The sequence below is a fragment of the Phodopus roborovskii genome, unplaced genomic scaffold (genome assembly GCF_943737965.1).
Source record: "Phodopus roborovskii unplaced genomic scaffold, PHOROB, whole genome shotgun sequence".
Lineage (NCBI taxonomy): Eukaryota > Metazoa > Chordata > Mammalia > Rodentia > Cricetidae > Phodopus > Phodopus roborovskii.
The window spans coordinates 15,885,646-15,913,127 of record NW_026126407.1 but is presented as its reverse complement, the minus strand read 5'-3'; the positions used below and the strand labels follow the sequence as shown (position 1 = coordinate 15,913,127).

General features: G+C 41.7%; 1 protein-coding gene across 3 annotated transcripts in view; it reads right to left on the bottom strand.

The window, feature by feature from the left end:
* Positions 1–19,718, bottom strand: part of Myocd (myocardin) — an 86,207-nt gene extending 66,489 nt beyond the window's left edge. The window contains exon 1 of one of the 3 annotated variants that reach the window (XM_051180379.1): positions 19,202–19,718. In XM_051180379.1, the coding sequence (XP_051036336.1) occupies positions 19,202–19,256 (55 nt within the window). In that variant the 5' untranslated portion in view covers positions 19,257–19,718. The remainder of the gene's footprint in view (positions 1–19,201) is intronic. The other 2 variants (XM_051180380.1, XM_051180381.1) reach the window with 2 other exon arrangements.
* Positions 19,719–27,482: the final 7,764 nt, after the last annotated feature.

The following is a 27,482-nucleotide window of genomic DNA, read 5'->3' as shown; positions in this document are numbered from 1 at the left end:
AGCGCAAGAGAGCTTGTGTGTACTTAATAGAAAATAAGATGGGCAAATGAGGAAGAAAGGGGAGAGTAGGGGGTGGGACAAGAAGAATTGGGGCGGAGCTTGTGAACTTCATTATACAAAATAGGTCATTTCTTTCCCAGACCACTGAAATGAAGCTGAGGAGCCATAGGAAGAAAAGAAAAGTGCTGAAGCCAACCACTAGGATGACCATTGCTTAGTTACCATGCAGGACTGTCAATTGCCACAGTAAGACTTGAGAGTTGCCACCTTGCTAGCCAATCGAAGCTTGCCAGATCCCTCAGACACTGAAGTACCAATGAGCTCTCATCCAAAATGAACCACACAGATTTCTATTCTGTGTACTCTTAGCTTTCTCTTTGATATGACACAGGAGATGCCTTCTCTCTGTGTGTGTGTCTCTGTCTCTCTCTCTCTCTCTCTCTCTCTCTCTCTCTCTCTCTCTCTCTCTCTCTCTCGGTCTCTCTCTCTCCAGATTGCAATTCCACTTTGTTTATTCACAGAGTTCCTTTATTGGAAATTCATCCCTATAATTTTGTTTGCTTTTGACAAAAGGAAGAAAATGACTTCTGCTTCCACAGAAAGAACTTGCTGTAAGGTTTTCAGAATCATTGGCTGTTTGTTCAACTGTTTAGATGGATTCGGAAGCAGCGAGCACTGCAAGAATCACTTATATGAGCATGGCTGTAATAGCAACTGGTGGCTCCACTTTGGCTGTGATAACAGATTTGGGAGGTCTAACAGAAGCCAGGAAGCCTCTCTGCTGCCATGCAAGATGGAGACAGTTGTCTTTCTCCATGCAGCTGGGCTTTTTAGCCTTACTCTTGTTGCCAGACAAAGGTAAATGATCTCTCTGTGTTTCCACATTGATACTTGGTGTCATTTCCCCCAAAGTTTAATCATCCAAATGATCACCAACCTTCCTGGGATCTATTTCTTCCACCAAATAAGCTATCATTGCTAACAACATCACCTTTGGCCAACAATGTCACCATGGAAATGGTGCTTCTTCAACACTGTCATAGTACTATTATCTGTCCCAGTGATTTTCACCCCCCCCACAGAACTGCCCTCCATCTATCTGTTATGAATTCTCCTTGTCTTTGCTTGGCAGGCTTGTACAACCCTACATATTGCAACCCCCATGCTCATCTTCTCTGGAGAAGCACTCGAATACTTGGTCTGACTTATATAAATTAATTTATATAAGTCTATCAAGCCTATCAAGATCATGACATAATTTACAATTCCCCTCTCACGTAATATAGCACCTCATGAACAAAGACTAACTGGACATATACAAAGTGTGGTGGGAAAATGAATAATAATCATGAAAATAATAATAATAATAACAAATCTCTAAATTAAATAGGAAGTGATGAGAAGTGAAATAGGTGGTTATAGGAGGAGTTTGAGGGAGTTAATATGATTAAAACACATTGTATGGAGTTCTCAAAGAATCAATAAAAACATTGTCAAAAATAAGCTGCTCACACATTTAATTTCTTCTGTGCAAATAAGCAAAATATATACAAGTGATTAGAAGAAGTTTCCAAGTTCTCTCTGCTTAAATATATCACCAAGATGCATCTGGCAAGTCATATGAGGGTTCAGAAGACTAGTCCCCATTCCTCCTATTGTATAGTTATCATGTAACCTTGGCTAGACCTCTTCATCTCACCAGTTTTTGTTTCTCCTGTAGAAGGAGAGTGATGTGCTGGTCATGAGCTCAAAGTCTCCTTGGAGGGATGGTGTTTCATGACACTTGGCTTTGCTTTTGACAAGCATCTCTCTTTATGAGCCTCCATCTGGAGCCCTGAGATTTCCCTTAATCTCCAGCATTTTCCACCATGAGATTATCTTATTTCTTGTAACCTTTCTTAGCATTACATTCAAAGTCCAAGAAAAGCCCATGAGACCCAACTGCAGGGCTCTATTGTGGCCTCTAAAGGGCCAATCACGAAAGCCAGGTCCCAAGGACCCTGCAAGAGTATTAGGCCAAGCTAGGGATCACACATTCCTGACCTTAACTCACTCAGCCCTAAAGAATCTTTAAAACATCTGTGGGTGATTGGAGATGGGTCTCTCTACCAAGGACAGGAAACTTGAGCTTAAACACTTTCATGAGAAAAAAAAAATCTTTTATGACACAGGGAATTATCTTATTTACTTTTACTTTTTAATTATGTGTTTGTTTAAGTGTGTGGCATGTGTGCATGGGTGCCTGAGAGACCATAAGAAGGTACCAGGTCCCCTGGAGCTGGAGTTACAGGTGGTTGTGAGCCATCCAATGTGTATTCAGGAATTGAACTCTGGCCCTCTGGAATAGCTGTGGGTGCTCTTAGGCCCTGAGCAATCTCTCCAGTCCCCCAAATTCATGACCGATGAAATAACATGTAGAAAATCTGAATTCTGAAATAAACATGGCATATCCTGAGTGGGACCTGTGCTGTCATGAGGTTTCTTCCATTTTTAGAAGGTCTCAGTCTTAGTTTATTGCCATGCCCTATTCATTTAAAAATTCTTAATCTTTTTTTTTTTTTTTTTTGCACAAAGGCCTGGTATTGTTATTTTCCATTGAGACCCACAAATATTTTATCTCTTAGTTGGAATCATTTAGGGAAAGTCCCCAGAGGCAGTGGTAACATATGATACTGGGGAAGACTTGGGATGTACTTCTCAAGTGTTTGCAATTTTTCCTGCAGAATAATATGGTGATATTGATGTTTTTGGAACATTAATATGATGCAGACGTGATTGTGACACAAAGTTGATTAGGAGACTGTCACTATCCACGGATGACTCTTGAAAGTCCACTTAGGAATAGAAAAGAGAGTGAGGAAAAAGAGCAAATATATATACTTGTTTCAGTGACAAATTAGGGAAAGATGGATGGAGAGGACAGATGTGAAGCAGAAGAGACAGAAACAAAAAGACGGGAACATATGGAGACCAAATTTTCATCATGTCCTCTTTGACAGACTTTTAAAAGATGTATTGTTATGTTTTTAATTATGTTTATGTGTGTGGATACGTCCATCTGAGTGCAGTGCCCTCAGGGAACAGACCTGACAGGTTGCTCAGGAAATGGAGTTACAGGTGGTTGTGAGTTGCACAAATGAGTGTGCTGAGACCTGTAGTACATGCTTCAAACTGCTGGCATTTCTCCAGTCCCTGCTAGTTTGTTCATGCATGTATCCATCCACCCACCCATCCATTCATTAGCTGGCCACCCACTTCTTGTCCAAATACTTTCATACTGCGGGATCTGGCTGTGATTAAAACTCCACCTATGTTACACTTATTGTAGTTCAGAGAGGAGAAAAGATACTAAATGAAAAACCGTGGTAGTAGGAATATCCTGGAGAGGATCTGACTATAATTTGAGAATAGTTGGGAATAGGGAGAGTTTCCTAGTCTCTCTCAATCTCTCTCTGTGTGTATATGTATATGGGGGGCATGCTAGAGGCAGAAAAGAGAAATAAAAATGATGAAGAGTGTCAACTTTCCTCAAACTTTTTCTGGCACGGTTTCCTTATAGGTTTGTTAGAAAGTGCTCGTCTCTTCCACTGTGTAGCTCTGATAGTCCCCTTGGTGGCCTTTCTTCCTGATCATAGTTTATGTTTCTGCTCTGGTGAGCTACATAGACAGGCTGGATTTCCTGGGAAGTTTGGGGATGTAACTAGGAGAAGTCTGATAGATGATTCTGGCTATGTGAATTAATGGCTGTTCTCATCACATGAACTGAGCAATGCTGGAGCTGGTCTGTGCTTCAGGGGCAGGGGAGTGAACAAGCACCTCCAAGAGTTGTGGAAGCATCCAGCCTTTGGTTCCAGCTTACTTCACCCAAGTCCTGATTTTTCACAGGGCACACAGCATAGCTGAGATAGCATTCTCTGGTTAGGCCGCTTTTTAAAATTCCTATTATTTAATTTTCTATTTTTCCACAAAGGTCCCCAGTGTTAGTAATAAAGAGACACACTGGTGGCAGAAACCATTGAAACAACCCAGGGCGACTTTGAGATCTCCTTTTATTTGGTCTAATTTCTGTCTCTTTTGAAAAGGTGTCTCATTGTGTGAACCAAGCTGGGCTCAAACTTGTGATTCCCTTGCTTCAGACAATCCTGAGTGCCAGGATGCGCTATCATGCCAGGCTCTCATCACCTTCTAAATTTTGTTGTGCATTTCAAAGACTCCTCAGAGTTTTGAAGAGTGACCAAACTGTACCTAACTAACATGAGTCAAAGGGCACTGGCATACTTAGGAGCCTGGATGAAGCAAGAACAAAGGTGACCCCTGACAGTGCCTCCACTCTAGGCAGCACATGGGAAAGTCACAAGCCATCTCTGTGAGAGCGAAGAGCCCACTGAAGACTCTTCCCTCAAAGGACAGTCATGACTGTGTCGAACTGAGGCCTTGGCCATTCTCCTTATGCTAATGTTGACCTGGGATACGCTGGATACATCTTCATATTCTCCTACCCTTAGCATTGCTGCTGCCTTCCAGGGCACTATAGGTAGATTTTTGGGAAAGCTACTGGCTCATGGATGGATGAATCCTTGGGCAGACTGAGCAAGAGCAATATTGGTAGTTTCAATTCTGACACAGTCACATGTCACACACAGCACTCTCCATTGCTCAGACTATGAGTGGATTTGACTATCAAATTTTACCCTTTCTGACATTATCTAACTGCAGGAAAAAACCACTACATCACTTGAGGGTCTCTCATGTTCCTACTTTGGGCATAAAGGCATCATCAATTTGCCCAGAAAAGAGAAAATGAGGTGACTTATACAGAGCCAGGCAAGTGGAATTGACAGGTTAGATTGTCTGCTTCAATCCTGAACATGGTTACCAACAAGCCTGAGAGTCAGAGATTTATCTTTGTGTTTAGTGCTAAAGGTTGAGCCCAGGCTTGTCACTTCCTGGCACCAGATGCCAGTAATTGTTCACTGCAAGACTTTGGATTGCCTATTCGTTGCATAGCCATGTTGTCACACTATGAGTGACACAGGCCCAACATCACCATCTCTCGGTAGGAATAAACAGTGAAAAGAGCATAATGACCAGGTTACTCACATAGCCCTCAAAAGGAAAGCATGTAGGAGAATCAGGGAATAGAGCTGGGCTTAGCAGCTGGCACAGGCATGCACGCACAGAAAGAATGAGACTAGGTGAACTCTGACCTTTCCTCAGCCTCAGGGGTGTCCTGACTCTCTGCTTCCTTCCAGAAGATTAGGAGACATTAATTTTGGCCCACTTCTAGCTCAGGCATCTGGAGGGTCAACCCAAGCAGAATACCAACAGAGTGTGGCCTTCGATCCCCAAGCAGTTACTTCAATGACCTAGCCTCACGCAAAGGCTCAAGTTGTTTCAGAGAGATGTCTGTTCACACAAACACTGTGAAGCTGTTCTTTCCCCTAAGCACCACACTCTGGGTTTGTCAAAACATTTGAAGAAGACTAATTCAGGCCTCAAAAGGAATTCTCTCTCACTCACAAAGCTGCCAGGTCTGCGGGCTTACAGCTTTCATGCTAAAATATGTCAAGGCATTAGAGGGAGGAGGAAGGAGAGCCTCCGTAGAGATTCAGAGGCATGCCTGTCCAGGAGGTGGAGGTGGCAGAATTTGCAATGTGTGCCCTTAGTACAGAAGGGGAAGTCCAGTGGTTTAGGATTCTCACTACCCCTTACCCCCCACTCCCCGGTTGGTTTAGTTGTCTATGGGAAGCATCACAGGGAAATGGAAAGCATGGGTTCTGAAGCCAGGACACACACGTTTAAGTCCAAGCTTTTCTATTTGCAGGCCAAGGAGTCTTGTGTCGCTGCTTCAATTTCACCCAAGAGAATTGGCAAGCACACTGTCAGTCTCTCCTTATAGGATGGTATGAGGCTTAATTAGGCTAAACATTTGCTGCAAGATCCCAGCAAATATTGAGGACCCCATAATCCTCAGGGTGCTCTCTTGGGTTGTGGTGAACCTCATGGGGGACATGCAGGCTACAGTCCCACCATCACCTGAACTCTCTGCCCAGGAGAACTGGCTCAGCTGTGGGGCTCTTTTCTTCCGTTGCCAACAGGTCCTGCAGTACAGAACAGAAACTCGGCAACTGACATAAACAATTTCAAACAATAATTTCAGAAGACAAATTGCTCCATTTGGGCACCAAGATTCCTCACAGAGGCTTTCCCTGCTTGTTTATGTACGCTGTGGCGCTGAGCCATGAGTGAATTAAGCAGACAGCATGCACACACCCCAGAGAGGACAGCAGGAAGGGTGGGGTAGCCGGGGACCTCCCATTTGACCAGCTTTCCTTGAAAGCCATTGCTGAGGGAGGTCCTCTAGCAACAGGACTCTGATTTATGTTTCCTATCTATTCGTTCACAGAAAGGTTACATGATCTGGTGCCAGAAGATAAGAGTTCAAGTCCAGCTCCACTATGCTGCAAGCGTATGAATTTGGGCAGAGATCACAGACCCCTTTCTGTCCCCTATTTCCTATCCTCCCAGGAGATGAACTCCTCATACTCACAGACTAGGAGAATGAGGATGATTAGATCTCTGCAATAATGATAAATAACTAAACAAATATGGGCAAGATTGACATTGTTAGTAATCAAGAGAAAATTGAGAATAAGAGTGATTTGAATTTGGAAGAAAGCTGTGGTTTGTAACGGCAAAGACATTCTCCTTAATAAAGAGGAGATTCTTTTTCTTCCCTGTCACTGTGGTCTTTGAAAACCGATTTTAGTTTTTCTAAAACCCTGATTCACAAAGTTGAAGAGATGACTTGGTCCATAAGGCACACATATGAGGATCTGAGCTATGATCCCCAACACCCATGTAAAAGGCCAGGTAAGGCCAGGCTCCAGGAGAGATCCTTCTCACAAAGTAAGGTAGAGAGTAATTGAGGTGGGTGGCCAACCAGAATTGGAGTTGTGTCATGTGTGCAATTTTGAAAACTCCTACCTGCACTATGAGCATTCTCATAGCTCATTATTCTTTGAAAACATGCACTTAATGTACAAGTTATAAGCCATTACATATTATTTTCCGTGTATTTGGGAATTTCCATTTGTTGGAGGTTATAATTTTTCCATGATGTTTTTTTCTGCAGGATATATACATATAAATCTTTAATCCTGTCATGTTATAGATAAGTTTATTGTTACACACATAGTAGTTTGTGTATGCTATATACATGTATGTGCATATGTACAATATATGGAAATATTAAAATTTTACTATAGAAAATTATGTGCTTAATCGATATTAAGATATTTAATGATATTCTCTTAACACTTTAAGAGAAGAAAATAATGGGTGGCTTACTGTTTAAACACTGGGCTTTGAAACAAACAGAAGACTCCAGAACATTTTCTAACTAGAACATTCTAATCCACATGTAACAGCAGGGTCATTGGCAAAGGCTGGCTTTTCTACTCAGCCAGTGTCTCTCTGCAGCTAGCACACCTCATCTTCCACAGTCCTTGCTGAATTACAAGCTTTCCATCTCCACTTATCTTTGAATGAATGTATTTCCTAGGCCTTGAAGCCAGAGAAGGCTGCTGCAACATGGTGAAGGATCCTTTGTTGAGAGAGATGCTGGTCTGGATACCAGATACCACCTGGCCCTGCCTCTGCCTTCTCCTGCATGGCTGTTTCTTAACTGGCCTTTTACCTTGTGGGAAGCTGAGAGAAAGACGTGGTTCTCCCTTCTCCTGCATAGCCTTGGACTAGTCTTCACATCTATGAGCACTACTCTCCCCAACCACATAGCCAGCCTTGTACTCACAGAGTTGGTGGGAGTATAAAAAATGTTGTTTTTAGTGAAGGAATGGCAGGTTAAAATGCATCATAGAAATAGAAGGTATTAGGTGGCCATGCCTAAAGCCTGATTTGTTCTGGAGAGAGCTCTTCTCTCTGGCTCTATTTGTAGACAGGAGAGTATTTTCAATTATAGTAGAAGAGGTTCGACTCTTAGCAGTTCCTGAGAAAGAGCCTCTGCCAATTCTGATAGCCAGTGGTGACCTTGTCAGAACCCAGACCAGGCCTGGACCACTCTATAGTTGCACAAACCAGATCTAGGATAGCGCCCACTTCCCTATGGAGAGAGAAGGACAAGAACTCCTTCAAACACTTATTTGAAAGAGAGAACAAGTGATCAAAAGTTCCTGATAAAGTATAAATTCTGTGATGATGCTAAGTATCCTCATAGTTCTTACACATGATCAAGAAGGCCCAGTTAGGAATTAGTAAGAGATGATTTTGACAGACCTGGCATTATTCAGACTCACTATAATAATATTTCTGTAATGACATCTAATAGTTTTAAAGAACTCTAAGTTAACACACTATAACATATATCATAGGATGACCCCTTGATATAAAGATATAGCGTCACATGCCACTCATGGATGTGACATTGCTGCAGTTTACTGAGTACAGAAATACAGCTTTGCTTTCTTACTTTTTCCACACTCTCTCACTAAAGCCTTCTGAAATCTCCAATGAGGGGAGCATCTCGGTTCTCACATTTGCAAACAGTAATGGAGGGACTGGAGAGTTGAAGGCACACATCCTGGTTCATGTAGAGAGACACTAGACTAAGCCCCACAGACTGTAGCAATGGTTTAAATTTGTGCTTTAAAGGAGAACTTTTCAGCAGTGAGTAAGTAGTATCACCTATGCCTAGCATTTATTTATGCCCCCTCAAAGCTTGACTGCTCTGATTGTATCGGACCCTGTATTTACCATGTTTTCCCTATGCAAATGTATCGATGGTAAAATTTCATTACAAGTTACACACACAGTGAGGTATTACTAATAACTCACTAAAATAGAAAAAAATCATAATAATATAGTTTACTAAAAGCCACTTAGAGAGTATGCATTTTTTTTAAAATTTCTGGAGTGTGTCATTTGGTATTTTTAGATCATGATTGATCACAGCTAACTGAAACTTGTAAAAGCAAGACGCTGGATAAGGGGTGAGGAAGGGGGACAGTAAATTAATCTTAGGGTCTGTGTGTTTTAGGTCTCTTGACTGAGGAGAAGAGCCTTTCAGGTACCCTGTGAGGTGATGGGAACTTGAGGACAGATAAATTTCCCAGGTGCCCAGCTAATCCCTCATCCCACTGCTCCTGAAAGAAAGTATATGCCTGCCCTTCCCCATGTATCACTTCAAGGCCTAAAAATAAAGCAACAGATAGATCCCAGGACCAAGTTATTCCTGTGTATTACAGAAGGAATAGAAGACTCTCAACAAATGACCAAAACAGAGTTGGAAAAGACAAGTTATGTTGACATGTTTGCAATTATGTTTTGATTACTGGCTTGTTGAGATATTAAGACTGTTTCAGCTTTTAAAATAATTTTCTTTACTTTTTTTTGATGTCTTATGACCAAGAAATGAGTCTAATGCATAAAATTTATTGACATTTGTATGTGTGTATTAAACATATATTCTATGTCTCTGTCACCTAATTCTCTGTTAGGCCAGAGGCTTAAGATACATAGTCAAATTAATTACAGTATTTATATCTTCTAAATTCAGACTTGAGGTTTTATCAGCATGATTAAAGACTTGTAGAAATAAGGTATTTTTGGCCTCCACTAAGATTTGGATTCCTCCTTCTGTTTTAGGCAAACTTGAAAATTACACAAATCCATTCTTATCTTAAAAGATTCAAATGGAAAACGACCTTCCTCTACCTGAGTCCAGGTGTCTTTCTAAATAATGTGACACATATTCTTTCCTTTTTTATGTGTTTTTTAAATGCATAGTTAAAAAGTGTAAATAAAAGTATGCTTCCCAATCATTTCATAATCAGCTTTTTAAAATTCTGAATCTTGGGCTGTAGAGATCCATCAGAGGTTAAGAGCAGTTTGTGCTCTTCCAGAGGACCTGTATTTGATTTCCAGAACCCATATGATGCCTCATAAAGATCCATAACTCCAGCTGCAGGGGATCTGAGGCCATATTCTGGCCTCCATGGGCACCAGGTGTGTACGTAGTGCATATGCATAGGAACAGATAAAACACTACTAATGTGTATGAAATAATTTAATCTAAAAGGAATATATATATATATATATATATAAAAGAAATATATATATATATATCAGTCTTAGAGATCTTTCTGCATCTATCTACATAGTATGTTTTTAATCAGTTTCTTTTTTGCTTTCATTCCATCATATTTCATAGTATGAATGTAATGTAATTTAATTAAACATCTCTCTGCAAGTGAACGCTTAATGTGTCTTCCATCATCCCTAGGTTAAACAATAGAAATCATGTTTCTGCTTTTCATATAAAAAACTGTCTTGTGAGGCTTGTACAAAATTATGTCAACTACTTTTTATAGTTATGGATATCTCGCCAATAGTATGTATGTAGCCATGTCTTCATGCTTACACAGCACCTAATAATATCAATTTTTGACCTGCAAAACTTGCAGCATGCGACCTTTCAGTTTGCATCGATAGAGTTAGCCATCCCTTTGGCTTCAACACTGTCTTCTATAAAGTTCATGTTTAAGATCTGAATAACAAATAGAAATAAGACTCAAAAAGTCTCATACTGTTTTAAACAAGTTTATGATTCTGTGTGGGACCATGTCCTTAACTGTCCACATGTCCCTGGGCCATGGGTTGGATACTAGTTTAGTATGTTTCATGTGTTTGTGGACCATTTCTCCTCTGAATCCTTTCTTGTGTTGTTTGTTTTAATGTTATTGTTAATAGAAATCTTTGTAATAATTTCGTCTTGAATATGCTTTCCAGAATTATTTTTTCAACCTACTATTTGACTTCAGTTTCTTTGGGTGATTTTTTTCTTTCATGTAAAGTTTTTAAATTTTAAGTAGCTAATGTACCCATTTTTATTTCTACCCTGGCTGGGGAGGCAAGCATTGGAATAATCCCATGCCAAGATTATAAAATTGTTCTCTACTGTCTCATCTATGATATCTTACAGACTTCAATACTCTTTAATCTATATGGAATTTATTTAAAGTTTATGGATATCAATTTTCCCAACATACTTTCACTACCTATTTTTCTGTGATTCTGAACAGCTGCTATCACATAAGACTAAGTTTATACCTTTCTCTACATATAAACATATGTTTAGGTAGTGTATATGTGTGTATAAATGTGTACTCAGGATCATACATATGTGATCCTAGCCCATTGATAACATTGTTTTGCTTTTACTCTGAATCTTAGTTACTAAATAGTTCTTACATATGTATTCATATTGTCTTATAACAGATCTCAATATTTTATTGGCTTCCAAATTTTTCTTGAAATTCTTTCTTTCAAAACAAAATGATATTTATTAGTCCAGTTGAATAAAAATCTTGTGATAAGGAGTGGCATGAACAACTTAATTAGTATTTAAACAAGTGACTTCCTTAGTAACTATCTGGTGATGGCAACAATAACTGGGACCATATTTGGAGTTGTAGCCAGAGGGTCTGTTAAACCCACCAGTTTATGTGTGTATGTGTGTGTGTTTGTATGTGTTGCTTACACATGTATGCGTTCGTGTTTGTATATGTGTTTTACATATAGTGGGTATTTTGTATGTATGTGGGGGTGTTCATGTGCCCACTCACACATGTATGCATGTGTATAGATGAAGGGCAGGAGCGGAAAATGACATTACCTCAATATAGTGGGACACACAGATTCATATTTGGTCTTCAGGTCATTTGACATCTTGAGCCTCTCCTTCTTCAGCTGTAACTGGGGAGAATTGTTCCCACCCACAATTCTTTTCTAAAACTTAGATGAGACCACAGACAAGTTCATGGACAATAGGTTCAGAAACTCCTAGCCCTCTTCTTTGACAAGTTATCACTTATATTTCATAGTATCTGCTTCTTAAATAGTAGACAATAGTAGGGCTTTTTAAACAAACACTGAAAAGACACAATAGTCCCACTGAATACCACTTTCCATTGGAAAAGAGAACAAGATGAGTCAGTTCTACTGCAGACAAGCAGGTTAAGGTTGATCTAGGTATGAAAATGCTAGCCACCACCATGGTTAAGAAAAAAAGCCTGTTATTCCCACACTCAAGTACTTATCTAATGAGGATTTATCAAAGCAAAAATAAAAAAAAAAACCCTGTTATTGAAGCAGTGCTTCTCAACCTTGCTGATGCTTTAATACAGTTACTCCTATTGTGGACCCCTCCCAACCATAAAATTACTTTCCTTACTACTTTCTAACTGTAATTTTGCTACTGTTATGAATCATAATGTAAACAGCTGTGTTTTTTAATGGTCTCAGGTGACCCCTGTAAGAGGCTCATTCAAGTCCAAAGGGGTTGCAACACACAGGCTGTGAACCACTGTCTTAAAGGGTTTTGTAGAGTTATAGACAATGATTTTTCAGAGTGGTATTATGCATACACAAAATCAAAACTGACTGAATTTTCTCATACAAGTGATTAGGAAATTACCATGTACATGCTTTTTGGGCTATCGAGTCTTAAAGCAGAATTATGCATCTGTTGAATAGCCAGAAGGTAATATCTACAAAGTCATGATGAACGAGATGCTCTCATTATAACAAATCTCTGGAAACCCTTTCAGATTTCAAGGAGATTGCTTTCCAGTTCATGCTGAATAACACACAGTGTTTAATTGTTTTTGTTTTGTTTTGTTTTTTGACCCTCACTGAAATTTTTGGAACTTTACCTTTTACTCAAAGCCCTGCCCACCGCTATACAGACACCAAGGCTCACTGGTTTCCTAAGGCAGTGTGGTTCTAGAACCAAGTGAAGGTGTAACCGTCTACAGAACACTTTCATCATGTTACATTGTCAGTGCAATGGAAATGCCTCAGGAGGTCACTTATGTCCTCTAAGACATAGTGGATGCCTTTGTGCCATTAAAGAAAGACCCCAAGGGAGCTACAGACTGAGGCTGGAGAAACCTTACCTGTGTTCATTCGAAAGTGCAGCAGACAAAAAACGCTGGTTAAGACACAGTAAGTATTCAAGAGCTGTGTATCCATTTGTCATTGCTACGCATATCAAATGTCACCAAGTCCTTACATGAAAGATCACCCAGCAAATACACTTAAAAATATCACAAGGCCTTCATTTACTTTGAATGTATAGCTTGTCGTGGGGTGGGGGATAACATAGCTGATAGTAGAAAACATCAGATAGAGACAACCACACTAGAGTCCTCCAGAAAAAAGAGTGATTTTATCTTCCCCCATCAACAGGAGAAAAAGAAAAAAGATATTATTCTCCCTTCAATAATTCTAGAGGGCATTTTGGGGGCATTTTGGAAAAATCAAGACAGCAATGAGCCTTATTTATTGTAGATTTCTGGGGATAAACGATACATCTTGTTTGAACAAAATTTGGCGAATGCTTCTGTTTTGTCTAAGAATAGTGATCCACATCTGGCTGAGTAAAGCTTGATTTATTAACAGTTCTGGGGGAAAAAAATAACCACTACCTGCTTAATAAAGTAGAAAAATCTAGGGACTTAAAGTATAAGGTTGCAAAGCCATTTGGCTAATGACTATTGTTATTGTTGTTAATCCTGTTTATGTCCATCAGGATCCTTTAACTACTTCATGTTTCTTTCTTGCCAAACTCACATGCCGCCGGTGTGTCAAGCAAGCCATCTCCGTGGAGAGAGTAAGATTTCTCCCTGAAAAATAAGTCCTAAGTAACTTATTCCTTCAAAGAGTCCTGCAGCTGCAAAGACCTCCAGTCACTTTGCCAAGATGCAAATGGAAGCCCAGAGAGCAGAGCTGGATTTCCCAAGATCATGCTGTCAGGGAAGAGGTAGTATCGTTCACGTGGCTCTGCCTCCAGGCTAGAGGGTAAAGTAATGGGAAGCAGATGCCTGCAGAATGCACCTGCTGCTCTTCCATCCCCACCTGGACAGAGATGCTAGGTGCCTGCTCACCATCTGTTAGGTAGCTTGCAGCTTGCAGCTTGCAGGGTAAATTGCAGCTGCTCTCATTTAGGTTAGACCCTCTTAAAAATGTCAAATTTGAACCCTGGGACAGAGGACTTGGCTTCTGCCCTGTATCTATTTTTCTTCCATTTAATCTATGCTAGGTTAGAGACCACTGAAACAAGCTCAAAGCAATTCCATATAAATAAAGATGTTCTGACTACCCCTGTCAAATACTATAGCAGATAAAATGAATACCATTTGCTCTGACTGGAAAAGCATTTTCCAGTCCCCTTGAAGCACTGGGGATTGAGCCTGGAGTGTTCCACATGCCAGGCAAGTACCCTCACACCTGCATCATCTCCAGTTTCTTAAAAACTGAAGTAACAACTCAGTTAATCACAATCCCTGGTATGTAGTATACAGCCACACATCTAAATCTGTCTATAGTAATTATGTATGTAACTGCTTCCAAACCCTAAAGCAGATCCTTACTTTGGGTTCCGTACACCTCTCCTAGCCTCCCTCACTTGGATACTACTTTGGATTTTAAATTCCTACACACTGTTATTCTTTCTGGGTATTATTATTGCTTGCAAATAGAGGTAAGAGCTAGCTGCATTTCTTAATGCTGTACTCACCTATCTCAGCAACCCCTTTTAAGTTAATCTCAACACCTACCCATGTATCTAAAAACCAGATAACCTTTACTATAATTGTTCTTGGTAAGCCTTTATGGAAAATATGACAAGTATTTATTTAACTTTTTACTTTTTTTCTGAAGCCCCGAGGATAAAACCCTGAGTCTGCTGAATAATACTGTATTACTGAGTGACACCCCAGCTCTTAGCACAAGTTTTGTGGGGTGCCCATTCTGGGCCAAGCCCTGGCCTAGCTGATAGTAAAAGCAGTGAACCAAAAGCAGGCCCAAAGTCTCCTTGTACACATAGGAAAATAATAAACCAATAAATAAGTAAAATGTTTAGTCTGTGCAAAGGTTTTTAAGTGGATAGAGGATAAAAATAGGGAAAGCAAAAGGGTGGGGCTCTTGCCTCTAACTCAGACAGGGAGAGAGGAGCCCAGGCTCTGAACTGCTGTCAGACTCAGGGAAATACAATGGTCTCAAGAAGGTGATGCTAGTCAGATCTGGAAAGTGTCTTACCCCTAACCAAAGATTTAAAGTATCACTGGGAATGAAGGCTCAGGTCTATAATACCAGCACCAGGAAGCTGAGGCAGGAGGATCACCACAGTTCTAGGTCAGCCAAGGCTATATAGTTAGTTATATACTAGCCTCGCCTAGAATGACCTGGTCTAAAAACAAAGTAAATAAATAAATAAAAGGTGAATTAAGATTCCTATTTAAAAATTGGAATAAATTCATTATTTAAAGTTCAATTAATTATAGTATCTTATGATAATGCTTTAAGATTTAAATTTTAATACTTTAGTGTTTAAAAGTTGACAAAAACAAAAACAAAAAAAAAAAAAAAAAAAAAAAAACAAAAACCCAAAACAGTTAAGGCCATTCAGTTGGGAGGTGGAAGCAAAGTCTTTAGGCTGGGGATAACCAAAGAGATGAATTAGTTAAACTCCTCTATTTTGCACTTGACAAAAATGAGACCGAAATAAGCTGAATTAAATCCCTATCCATCTAGGTTGTATGTAGTGGAAAAGGCCTTCCTTCAGGTTATATTTGTTGTCTAGGGTTATAAGACTAGTTAATGGCTAAGGCAGCACCAAATATTTTTTAGTGTATAGTGGACATTCTTTCAGTAGTGTCTACGATGGTAAATCAGGGACCAACCTCTCAATCTAATAGCCTTAGCTTATAAGAGAGATAATTCCGTCTCTGTTAAGGGTCTAGATTAATGTGGAATTTAGTATACCTCTTACATTGTCTGCAGGATGGGGGACAGAGGGACAGCAAGAGTCCAGAATCCCTCCAGGGAGGCCCTGGGCTTTCTCTCAGGAAATAAGAAACTACTCACACACATGGGAGGCCGTATCCTGAGCACTGGGTCTTCACTGCCTGTTGTGATAATCCCCAGCTTCTTTCTGATGCAGCTGTGTGATATCAGCATCTCCTCCTTGCCAGGAAGCAGGTAAACCTACTGGCTTCCTTCCCTCTGAATCCTGTGTCTGCCCCTGGTAACCCAGGTTTCCTCTCATGCTGCCTCCACCTCATGCTGCATCTTAGTTAAGCTATGAATTCTGCAATTTAGGGAACCCGGAATCTCAAGAGGCTCATGGGATATTGGACAGGGCAGCAGAACATTGGAGAAACAGTCCTGGGACTGTAGGTGATTGCCAAGGAAAATACTACAGGCACAGTGAAATGTGCATTTCAGAGAAAACTTTGTCCTAAATATTGATAAATACCAAAAGCTTATCATTGTTTATTCAAAATTAAAACTGAACGGGGTGTTCTGTTTTCTAAACCTGACAAGTCTACATTTATGAGGAGGCAAGGCTGGCAACAACAGGTACCAGGGTTTGCTGTGGTTTGGGCTGTTTGACATGGGTAAGAGGGAAACAAAGTGGGGGGGGGACTGGAAATGCAATGTTTCTTTTGATACAAAAACTATGAGGGAACCTCGTTACTTTTGATTCCCCTGTGTGTCTGTGTTGTCCTTGTATTTTGTGGATAAAGAGATTGATATTAAGAAAAACAACAGAAAGTGACACAATTACAAGTATTGATTTAACAGTGAGAAAATAAATACTATAAAACATGTTATCAGTTTAAAAAATAACAACCATATTAAGTGTAGACAAGCTGCCTCCTACTTACCCACCTCCATGCCATGCAGCCTAACTATCTCACTTGTTCCCATTCCTATATAATCTTTATGCCTTCCAAGAGCCAGACATAATACCAGAGGGGCCTAAGAAACCACTTCATTCCACTTGGACATCTACAAGTTAAGTAAACAAGGTCTAGAGGGGAGAAACGGCAGATTGAGAATCCCACTGCCACAGAGGGCTCACCAGTATTGGTCTGTGTCCTAACTAATCTGCTTGTGTTATCATACATAGCTCTTACAAGTGCCATAGAAACACCTTCATTATCTATAAGACAGTATTTCCCTGGCCTAGGTAAAGGTCATATAGCAAAAAGGTAGAGGTGATGGTTGAAAACCCAGCTACACTGGCTGAGACCCTTATACTAAGCTATGATACCCTGCTTCTGTCAGATAAGATTACTTTACATCACCAAAATGTTCACAAATGTAAACACTCAGAGTCCCCAACTCCTGTGGCGGATCAGTCACTTAATCACAAGGCTACTTGGACAGAGTTAGTGGAAAGTTGATAAGACACGGTTGCCATCCACGTCAGTTTCAAAATGAAAGGACCTATCTGAAGACTGTGAATGTGCCTTCTCACAGCAAGCCCATTGCTATCATCAGAAAACAATTGGGTTTCATTTAGTTCTGAAACATTAATTTTAAAATCACAATACCATAATAAAATCATAATAAAATGTCATTGAAGTGAATATTCACTGCCATACAGGGCATTTGTGGCTGGAGTTCTTCTTCATTTTGTATGAGCTTATCAACCATGGCTTCTCAGAAACCCAACTTGCTTTGGCCGTCCCAGATTCCAATTCCCCCTGTTTAATCAAAGATTGAGGATTAAGCTTCCTGCTTCTGTATCATGCCTCTCAAAACTACCTTCCTTGTGACACAAAGGACTGGAAAAAAGTAAGGCTTGATTTCTCCAAAGTTCCAGGATAAAGTGCTACAGGGTCCAACTGGAAACCTCAGGCCTCTACAAATTCTCTGAGCTGGGTATTGGGATGGTCAAACACTGTCTTTCCTTCCCAGTGTACATTAGGTGAGGGGTTCCTTGATAAATCTGTTTTACAAGCCCACTATTGAGAACATCACCAAATCCTTTTAGAGACACCTCTTCCTATCCCTCCTCCAACACCCATTAAACCTCACAAGAGCATTTGAAATAAACTTGGCTTAATGCAAAAAAAAACAAAAGGACATCCTCGCTCCTTCAGAAAGGTGGCAGTATTGCCTCATGATTTTGAGCAAGTTACCAAGCATGTGAGGCCTCTAACAGATTAGCCACCTCCTCAATTTGGGAAGGAAAGGACAGATGAAATCCATGGCTAACATTGGTGGCTAGTGGCTAGCAGATACACCCCAGAGCTACAGGCACTGTGGCTTGTGGCCACGTAAGCTCTTGAGTTTTCTACTTGCCTCACTGTACAGAGCCATAGAAAATCTGTAGTGGGTGACAAGACACCTAAGGACAGGGAACGACTAAGGCAGTTACAGAGGCTCCTTAAGACCTGTCACCCACTGTGCTAACTTTTGAACCACCTATCTCAAGTCAAACAGTCGTCTAGCCCCTCGGAAGGTCTAAGAAAAGCAATTGACAATGAGTGAGTGAGCGCGAGTGAACGACACCAGCATCCAGCCGACATGGACACCTGTTACACAGAAGGCTCACACCAGAGCTCTCATCAAAAGGCTTCTTCTTAGAAGTTGGGTTCTACCATCAATGAATGGTCTGTTACCACAGTTACAAAAGCAATAAAATGCAAAACTGCATGGCCCTGCCAGGATGCTGATGCAGGAACCTACACTCCTGAACCTTCCGTAGGCCTCCATACAAACCCTTTCCTACTACTCACCTCTCTTGGGTGTCCCTTCAGAAGTTTCTTTGTGTGCCACTAACACAACAGTTTTAGGGAAAACTGTCCATTTATAAATATCAGATGGGAAAAAAAATTTGTGGCAGCACTGGGTTTTTCCCCCTACAGTGATGTCATTTTAAATTCTTAGTATGCTCCAAATTCGCTATTTTTACTTCCTCCAAGTGACTTTTTTGGGAAATACATTTGTTTGGATTAGCTACATGTTAAGTGACCCCTGGGCTTGATACACAGCACCAGGTTCATCTTTTCAGCATTTATAGCTGATAGGGCACCCACTCTCAAACTTCAAATCCCGTATTCGCCCATTTCATTCCTGTTCCCTTTGGATAGATCCCTCAAAATTTTCTATTCACTGATAGAGGAGAAATATAGTAAAATAAAGACATTGGATTATTTATAAACAAAACTCACACTCAATAGGTTGGCATTTGAAGGCATTCAGTCAAACATTTTTGGGGGAACAGAGTGGAGGCCGCCAGCTCAGACCCGAGGCATTCATTGCAAAGCGGTTGAGTGGACAGTGGTAGAAATGAAAAGTTTAAGGAGTGCTGAACGCCTTACTCTACCTGATCGGAACTTCCTTCTAATCAGCAGAGAGTGCTCAGACCCCAGGAGTGTCATGGTGAATCTCAGCAAGCCGCTGGTCGCTGGCCAGACGCCCCTTGTTTTCCTCCAGAAACTGGCTCCCAGGAGCCCAGAGGACAGCAACTAACAACCCAGAATTCATCCAACTCTCAGGGAGCTCCCTCGGGCAGGAGGACGCACAGTGGCCGCCAGTGTCCCCAGAAAACTGGCGCCTCCCCCCTCGCCGCGCGCGAGGCTAATTAACTCCCAGCAGGCAGGACCCTCCTCCTCTCAGGGTGGCCAGGAGCAGCCGCATCCTAGGCGTTCCTGGCTGATGTCATAGGCTGCCAGCGGTGGCGGAGTACCGCCACCACGCCTTTATGAAGGTCCCAAGTTTGCTATCTGATCCTCTTTACTACTGACAGGAGATCAGCCAATCAGGAGCGGTTAGCGGGGCCTGGGGACCCGGCGAGGCCCCGGGAGACTCAGCAGCCGGCTCTTAACTCTTTACAGAAGATTAAACAGCGGTTGCTGGCCCAGGCGAGAGCATGCATTGACACCGCTAAGTCGGCTGCCTGGAGGCTGCAGGTGGCGCCCGGCGGCGTTAGGAGCGTACCAGCGGCTCTGGCTGTGTGCGACCCCAGTGTCTCCAGCCTGCTGCAGAGCTCGGGAAGGGACACCCTTGGAACCCACTGGAGCCCTGGCCACGAAGCCAGGCTTGCAACGCCCGGGAGCTCCCGCTTTTTCTCTGTATCCGAGCGGTACTGTATCAAGGAGATCCCATCTCGCAGCAGCTATAACCGCCTGAGATGAGCATCCGAGGAGGTGGAGGAAAGCCTTTTGCTGTGGTTGGATGCTCTCTTTGGGGGTACAAGAGACTTTGTGTCTGGGGACTGAGCCTGGAGCGGGAAGGTGCAAGAGTCTATCTAGTGCCCTACTGGGTTCTCTACAGGGTGGGACTTGGGGGCTTAGGAATGCCAGATTGGAAAGGTGTAGTCCCTCTCCCAGTGGGAAATTCACTTTGTACTCAAAGTTGCACTGATGCACGTTTCTAGGGGTCCCTGGAGTGACAGGGGTCTCATGTGAGTCATTAAATACAACGAAAATTCCGTTTAAGATGAATAAAAAAAAATTGAACTGCCTACATACAATACACGATTTGCCATTATTTGCAACCTTCTGTGCACATGAACTCAGGTACAATTCCTTACATCTCTGCTTTTGTCTCAAAATTCTGAATTCTTGAAAGATCATCCAGGCTTCAGGTGGAAGCCTGAAGCGACAGTAGCTCCTAAGGCTAGTCTCTGTCCTGATCCGGGTTTCTGCTGCCATCATCTGTTACTGGAGACACTCTAGGCTGACTAGACCTTGACTTCCCTCATCTCTGGGCTGCACCAGTGTTGGTATGAATTAAGTTTTCTGGGATAGGCAACTTTCTTCCCCACTTCATCAGAGAGGAGGTGGAGCCATCTTACCCAACTTCCTCTTGCATATAGGGTTGGGCAGCTCAGGCCTGGGACAGGCTGCCTCCTGCAGAAGCCCAGCAGTGGCTGTGCTACATTCCACAAGCTGTGCTGGACTTGAGCTGTTCCTGTGGGAACAAACCAGCAACACATTAATGGCTTACATCAACCAAGATTCATTGCTGTGCAGGTCTGAAGGCTGGGAGTCAGAAATAGGCCTCACTGGGTTAAAATCAAGGTGTTGGCAGAGCTGTGTTCCCTTCTGGAAGCTCATGAAGAGAATCCATTTCCTCTCGTCTCCAGCTACCAGAGGCCACCCATGTTCCTTGGCTTCTGGCCTGTTATTCCATCTTCCAAAGCAGAAATTGTGGGTCGAGTTCTTGTTCCATCTTATCAGTCTAGCAGCCCCCCACCCCCTCACCTTTTGCATCTCTCTCTGAGTTAACCTTACTTTAAGGAAAACCTCTGTCAGGATAATTGATTATGAACCTTAATTCCCGCTTGCTATGTAATGTAACAGAATCACTGATGCCTGAAATTAGAGTATGTAGGGGAGGGTGTGGTACTGTGGGTCACATAGAGCGAATGGACGGCTTCTGTCCCAGCCTGTCTTTGTTGTAGTTAAAGTCCACAATACAGGTCTTCAAGGAAAAGAAATAAAACTGACGAAGGCTTGGGAGGGGCAGGCTCAGGTGTCTAGAAGAGCTCTAAGCAGGTTTGAGATGCCTGGGGCAGGGGCTACTCCAGAGGTGGGGGGAAAGTGGTAGGATAAGGAATATTATAAAATCCTATGGAGAAAGCAACCTTTAAAAAGAAAGAATTGAAGAATAGAGCCAAGCAGATCTTTACACTGAGGGCAGCAGGCTGAGAAGGTGCCCATGGCAACTTAATAGGGCATCTTTGTTTAGTTTGAGGATCTTACCCAGGGGTCTTCCTGGTCCAGAGGGAGGGAGCATGTTTGAGTTTGTGCTTGGAGACAGATGCATAGCCCCTGTTTTGTTTTCCTTTATTGTTGTTGTTTAGTGAGATGATGTCTCCTGAACTAGTGTAGGCTGCCCTACAAATCTTTTAGTTTTCATCTCAAAAGGACTTTGTTAATCAATCATTAAATAATACCGTTACTAATTCTTCAAGAATTTCACATAATTAATTTTTATCATATTCATGCTCCCTCCCCCAAGCCAATCCAGATCTACTATCTCTACCCTCCTTGCCGCCCTACCCATCCAATTTTGAGTTGTTCTTGTGGTCTCCTCCTCTCGTTCTCCTCTCCCTCTGCCTTGTCTTTATTTAAACCAATTGTATTTGATTGTGATGCCTAACTACTCTCAGGAGTGGGGCCTGCTCAAGTGGACCACAGTCCTGCCTCAGCCTCCGGAGAGCTGGGATTAAAAGTATATATCACCATTCTCCCATTCCTATTTTCTTTTTGTTCATTCCTTCCTTCCTCTTTATCCTGTCTCTCTGTCTCTTGGCCTCACCCCCACCCTCAGAAGCTCAGTGTGAGTTGGGAAATCCTGATAACCACAACCCTCCTCGGTTTTTCCCATCAGAGTATGGAGCAGCTGACTTCTGCCCTCTGGGATTTCTAGCACTTATGGCTTGGGATATCTATGGGTATAAATATGTGCATTATAGAAGCTCATCCTCTGCCCTCTGTGGTCAGATATTTTTATGACTTTTTGGGTGGAATTTGGACAGGCTGTTCCCCAGGAGAATGGAATCTCAGACAGCTGCTGTTGGAGTGTACTGTAGCAATGGGGCAATGGCTGTCACTGCTGCCTGACTCCTCCGCACTGATTCTTCGGGATCCTTCTCCTTTCTCCAGGCATTCTGTTTTGATTTATTTTACTTTTCTGTTAGTCAGGGTTTTTTTTTTCTATGTTACAAATCATAGCCACATGACACGTAAGGATACTCAATCCACCATGGACTAATGAAGCTCACATACAAGGATGTAAATTCTTATATAGAGATGAAAAGAATCAATTCTAACTAAGACAGAATTAACCATCTCTATTGCTAAACTGAGTGGTAGTGCTTGCCTGTAACCCCAGCACAAAGGAGGTAGAGGCAGGAGGATCAGGAATTCATTGTCATCCTCAACTAGAGAGTGAGTTTCAGACCAAGGCTACAGGAGAGCCTGTATAAAATTAAAATGAAACAAAGAAAAAGCACAAACAACAGCAACAACAACAACAACAATCCCCTCTGTCCTTTGTTGATGTTTTGCCCCAAAGGCTGCTGGGCAATGCCTGCTCATAGGCCTGTGGTGATACAGGTAGAGACCAGTCCATCTTTACCAAAAGGGGGTGGCGCTCATCTTCACCAAAGTCTAGTGCCATTTGCCATTTTTACCAGTCCAGCACATGGTGAAGGTGAACTACTATTATACAAGGGACTATGAAAATCTTTGCAGGCTCACCTTAGAATTCTGTCACTCATAGCTCTGGTCCTTAGCCTGAAGGTAATATGGTAATGGCTGTGTTCATGAGCCTGAGCCCAAAGCATGGCTCAGGAGAGTCATCTTGAATTCTGATCCCTTAGAGACCTTCTTCCTTGGGTACATCATGAGATCAATGCATGGATTACATGCAGGTTTGGTGTGGTGAGCAAAGTCAGCTCAAGTATGTAGGCTCAAGATCTACAATTCCTCCCTGGAGGAGGCTTCTTCTTAGTGTGGCCTCTGATCCTCCCACTGGATCATTTCCACTTTGATCTTGAAGAATCCTTGATTCAGGTGTCTCCTCTCTCCTAGAGTCTTTCTTTTTTCCTTTCACAGTTCTGACGACAAGCAACCAAAGGGCCATTTGCTCTTCTTTCACACCCTGAAAGTGCATTCCAGGATCTGCCTGAGTCACCATGGCAAGTACCTTGTCAGACAGATTTGCCAATGCAAATTAGTTGAGTGAGAGGAAGATAAGAAAAACATGTAGGGTTAAGGGTAGCATACAACAGATGGGATGGCAGATAGCTTATCCAACCCCAGGTACCTGTGGCCACTTGGGAAGAAATACAGATCCACACTACTATGTTGGATAGCTGGTCAGAGAACTGGAAATCCAGGGTGTGAAACACACTAAACAATTAGCAGAGAACAGCAACAAGATATGTCCTAATATATGACTGGTTGGGTTGTGGGGAAGCACAACTTGTTTAAAAAGTGAGTGTAAAAATGTAAATATAATATTTTGTGTAAGAGCAACTGCCTCTACTGAATGATACCATTACTACGCTCACTACTGACAGATGTGTGGAGGAACCAGTCCCTTCATTGAGGTCAGTGAAGCAGAAGTATCCAGGTAGAAGTGCTTGCTAACTGTCTCCTCTTCCCAATCTAGGACACTCTCAGCTGTCAACTTCTCTCAGCACCCCTGGGACCCATGCAGGGGGAGATGGATTCAGTCTCTGTTGCATTAACTTCCACTCAAATGACATGAAGAGACACTCATTGTGACTTCAGGCTGAGCGGCAATTCCATGCCACTATTAGCTGCCTCAGGAATGCAATTTAATTTCTCACCTCTAAGAAACTACTCAAACTCTAGTTGGGCAGGGGAAATAGGCCAAGGAATGCAGCCTCAGTGACTAGCTTATTTCAATTCCGGAAATATTTATTCAGCACCAACTGTGTTCTAGCAGCAAAGGGAATATAAAGATGGAAAAGATAGGGGCTGGGACCTTGAGCTGAGACTACAGCTATGGGTCTCCCACAGGCTCCCAACAAACCTGAATCTGGGGTCATTCCTGCACAGTGCTAGTTAATGTCATGATGTCTCAGGTGGAACTCATGTCAGGGACACCTAATAGAACTTGCTCTCTTTCACGAAATTGAATATAAAAGGACTTTTGTCTAATTTAAACAAAGACTTCAATTTAAACAAATGTTAAAATAAAAAGTAGTTTCAGTTGAAAGAGTCTGTCACAAACCTTTCTTCCCCTGCCTGCCAGAAAAACTTTTCACCCTACCCCTCCCCCCCGAAGGGCACACAATATGAAGCCAAGTTGAAGCCATTGGGCAAGAGGATGATGTTACGGGGTTGGAAGATCATGGGCCCTGCGACCTCTTTACTTTGTCATCCAGTGTCCTTGCTAGTACTTTCAGGAGTTGAGACCACACACCAGCAGAAACTCTTCTGGCAGTTTTTGAATCAACCCCATCCCCTTTTCCAGCCCCATCTAGTGTTTAGGTTATAGAGTATGGAGGTTTTGTGCAAGCTACTTTGAATTGCAGCTCTATAATGGGTATGTTCTTCTGACCCACAGTTGGTCTAAGAAGACTCTTACTACAGCACTTCCTTTGTTCCAGAGTGTATGGAAGATGGAAAAGCCTAGAAGAGTGATTAAGCCACTGACAAGGAAGTGTGAGTTTTATGCTACAACATATTCAACTTCTTTTTTTCTTCAACAAAACCAAGGTTACTTCTTTTGTTTGTTTTTTGAGTGCAGTGGAGTAACCTATAAGAACAATTTAAGAAGAGTTTATTTTGTCTCTCAGTTTGAGTGTATGTAGTTCATTGTGGCAGGGAAGATCTGATGGCCAACTAGAGTGAATGTGAGCAGGATGGTCATGTTGTATCCTCAGTTGATAGGCAGAGGGAGATGATTGATTGCTGATTTATTTTTAGCTTGTTCTTGTGTTCTCTCAGGTCCCCTGCTCATGGGATGGTGCCACCCACAATTAGAAAGGGTTTTCTTTACCTATTTTTTTTTTAAAGAAAATTATTCCAGTTGTACCCATATGTGAATCTCCTACAAGATTCCATATTTAGTCAATCTTTCTAGATTTTCTTGGGGATAGAGCATTGCTGGCTTTTCTCTTCCTCGTGAAATCCATCTCATGTCTCTATGTCCATCTGAAGTTTTTCTCTTGCACACTGGAGCATGGCTTATTGAACTGTGTTACAACTCTCTGTGGGAAGGCATAATTGAATGTGGGGTTCCAAAACATTTGACAACAGTAAAATGTTTGTAGATTGTGGTGGTTTGAACGAGAATGACCCTATAGGCTCACATATTTAAATGTTTGGTCCCCAGTAGTCGAATTGTTTGGGAAAGATTAGGAGGTATAGTCTTGTTGGAGTAGGTACCGCCTTATTAGAGAAGATGTGTCACTGGGGGTGGGCTTTGAGGTTTCAAAAGCCCATGCCAGGCCAGTGTTACACTCTCTGCCTCCTGCCTTTGGTAATGATATAAAGCTCTCTGACAGTTTGCTTCCTGCCATGATGATCACGGACACTGCTAAAATGCTAGCTAGCTTCCAATTAAATGTCTTCTTTTATATGAGTTGCCTTGTGTCTCTTCATAGCAATACAACAGTGACTAAGACATAGACACTTAACAATGAAAAATAAAAACCAATCCAAAGTGTTTCAGGCTGAGCTTGCTAGTGTCGTGTCACATTACATGCGGACTTTATAGTGCCCATGTATCTGTATCACAGGTCTCCACATTCCTCATGCCTCTGCATCATAGGTCTCCAGAGAATACTGATGAAATATCTCAGTTCACATTCAGGATTTTTTTTTTTACGTGTCATGAACTGCAGTGATTTTTACTGTAGATGCAAAGGCTGCTGCTCTTACAGAAGCATTAACAGTGTAGAGACTTAAAATATTTCCCCATAATTCCTTAGCAGGTATTAAACTAGTAGATCTCTGGACTGTATTATATTAGAATGTTTGACTTTCAAATTACATTTGAGTTGCTCACTTAAGTGCTTTTAAAAGTCATTCAGTGAATTTTAGCTTTGGAGTTTCCAAAGCCATCTGAGATAGCCCTACACATGCTTCTACCAGTTTTAACTATGGAAAATGGCACTTTTTGTTATTGGTGGCTATAGAAACAAAGCAGTAATCGAGTTTAAAAAGCACTGAAGACTATCTATGTCCTGCATTATCAAATATTTAATGCAGGTTTAATTCTTTATGTAAAAATAAACATGCAGTTCATCTCAATATGAAAAATTGTCTTTCATCTTTAATAAATGCTAACATTATATGTATACTAAATATTTTGAAATGTCTCTATAAAACTTAGTTTTAGTAAATTTTGATTTGTAGGTCTATTTTATTTACTTATATAACTGGTATCATGTAAAGATTTCCCATGTAAAATGATTCTGAGCGGAAGAAACTCAAAAAGTCTTGCGTTAGGCCAATATATCCAAGTGTTTTTCTACTCTGATTTCCTCAAAACTTTTCGAAAAACCAAACTTACCTTCCTCTGTGCCACATTCCCTATGAACCTCTTCCTGTCCCCATGTTTCCTTACCTGTAGTTTTCTACCCTTTTAAGTGTCTGGGAAATTGTTTGCCTGATGCTGGCTTGGCAAATAGCTCACTGCTGATGCCTGGGCCTTCTCCCATGGCCATTCCATCTCAGAGCCCCATCTGTACCCATTCTTAAAGGCTCCTTGCCCATTCCTGCGTTTGTTTAGCCTTGGTACTTCTATACTTAAGACTTTGGTTTTTTCCTGGTTTGTTCCAAGCGTCTCTTGACATTTCCCTGCTCCGATTCATCTTCCATGTGATCACCAATGCCATACTTCTAAATCAGATCCAATTGCTTCTTGTGATCCTCTTCCGTGCCTGTAGATGCCACCCATGCTTCTGAGTGTGGCACAGAAGGCTCTGTAGATCCTGCCCTGTCATCTTCTTTACTGCTTTCTTTTCTGTCTCTTCCCCTCATTCCTTGTGTATTATCAGTAACAAATAACTTTGAGCATGGTGAGGCCTTTTCGTGCTCTCTGCCTATCTTCTTTCCCCGTGGTGTGTCTTTGGCCCGAAATGTCTTTCTCCTCTTCTCTGCCTAGAGGTATAT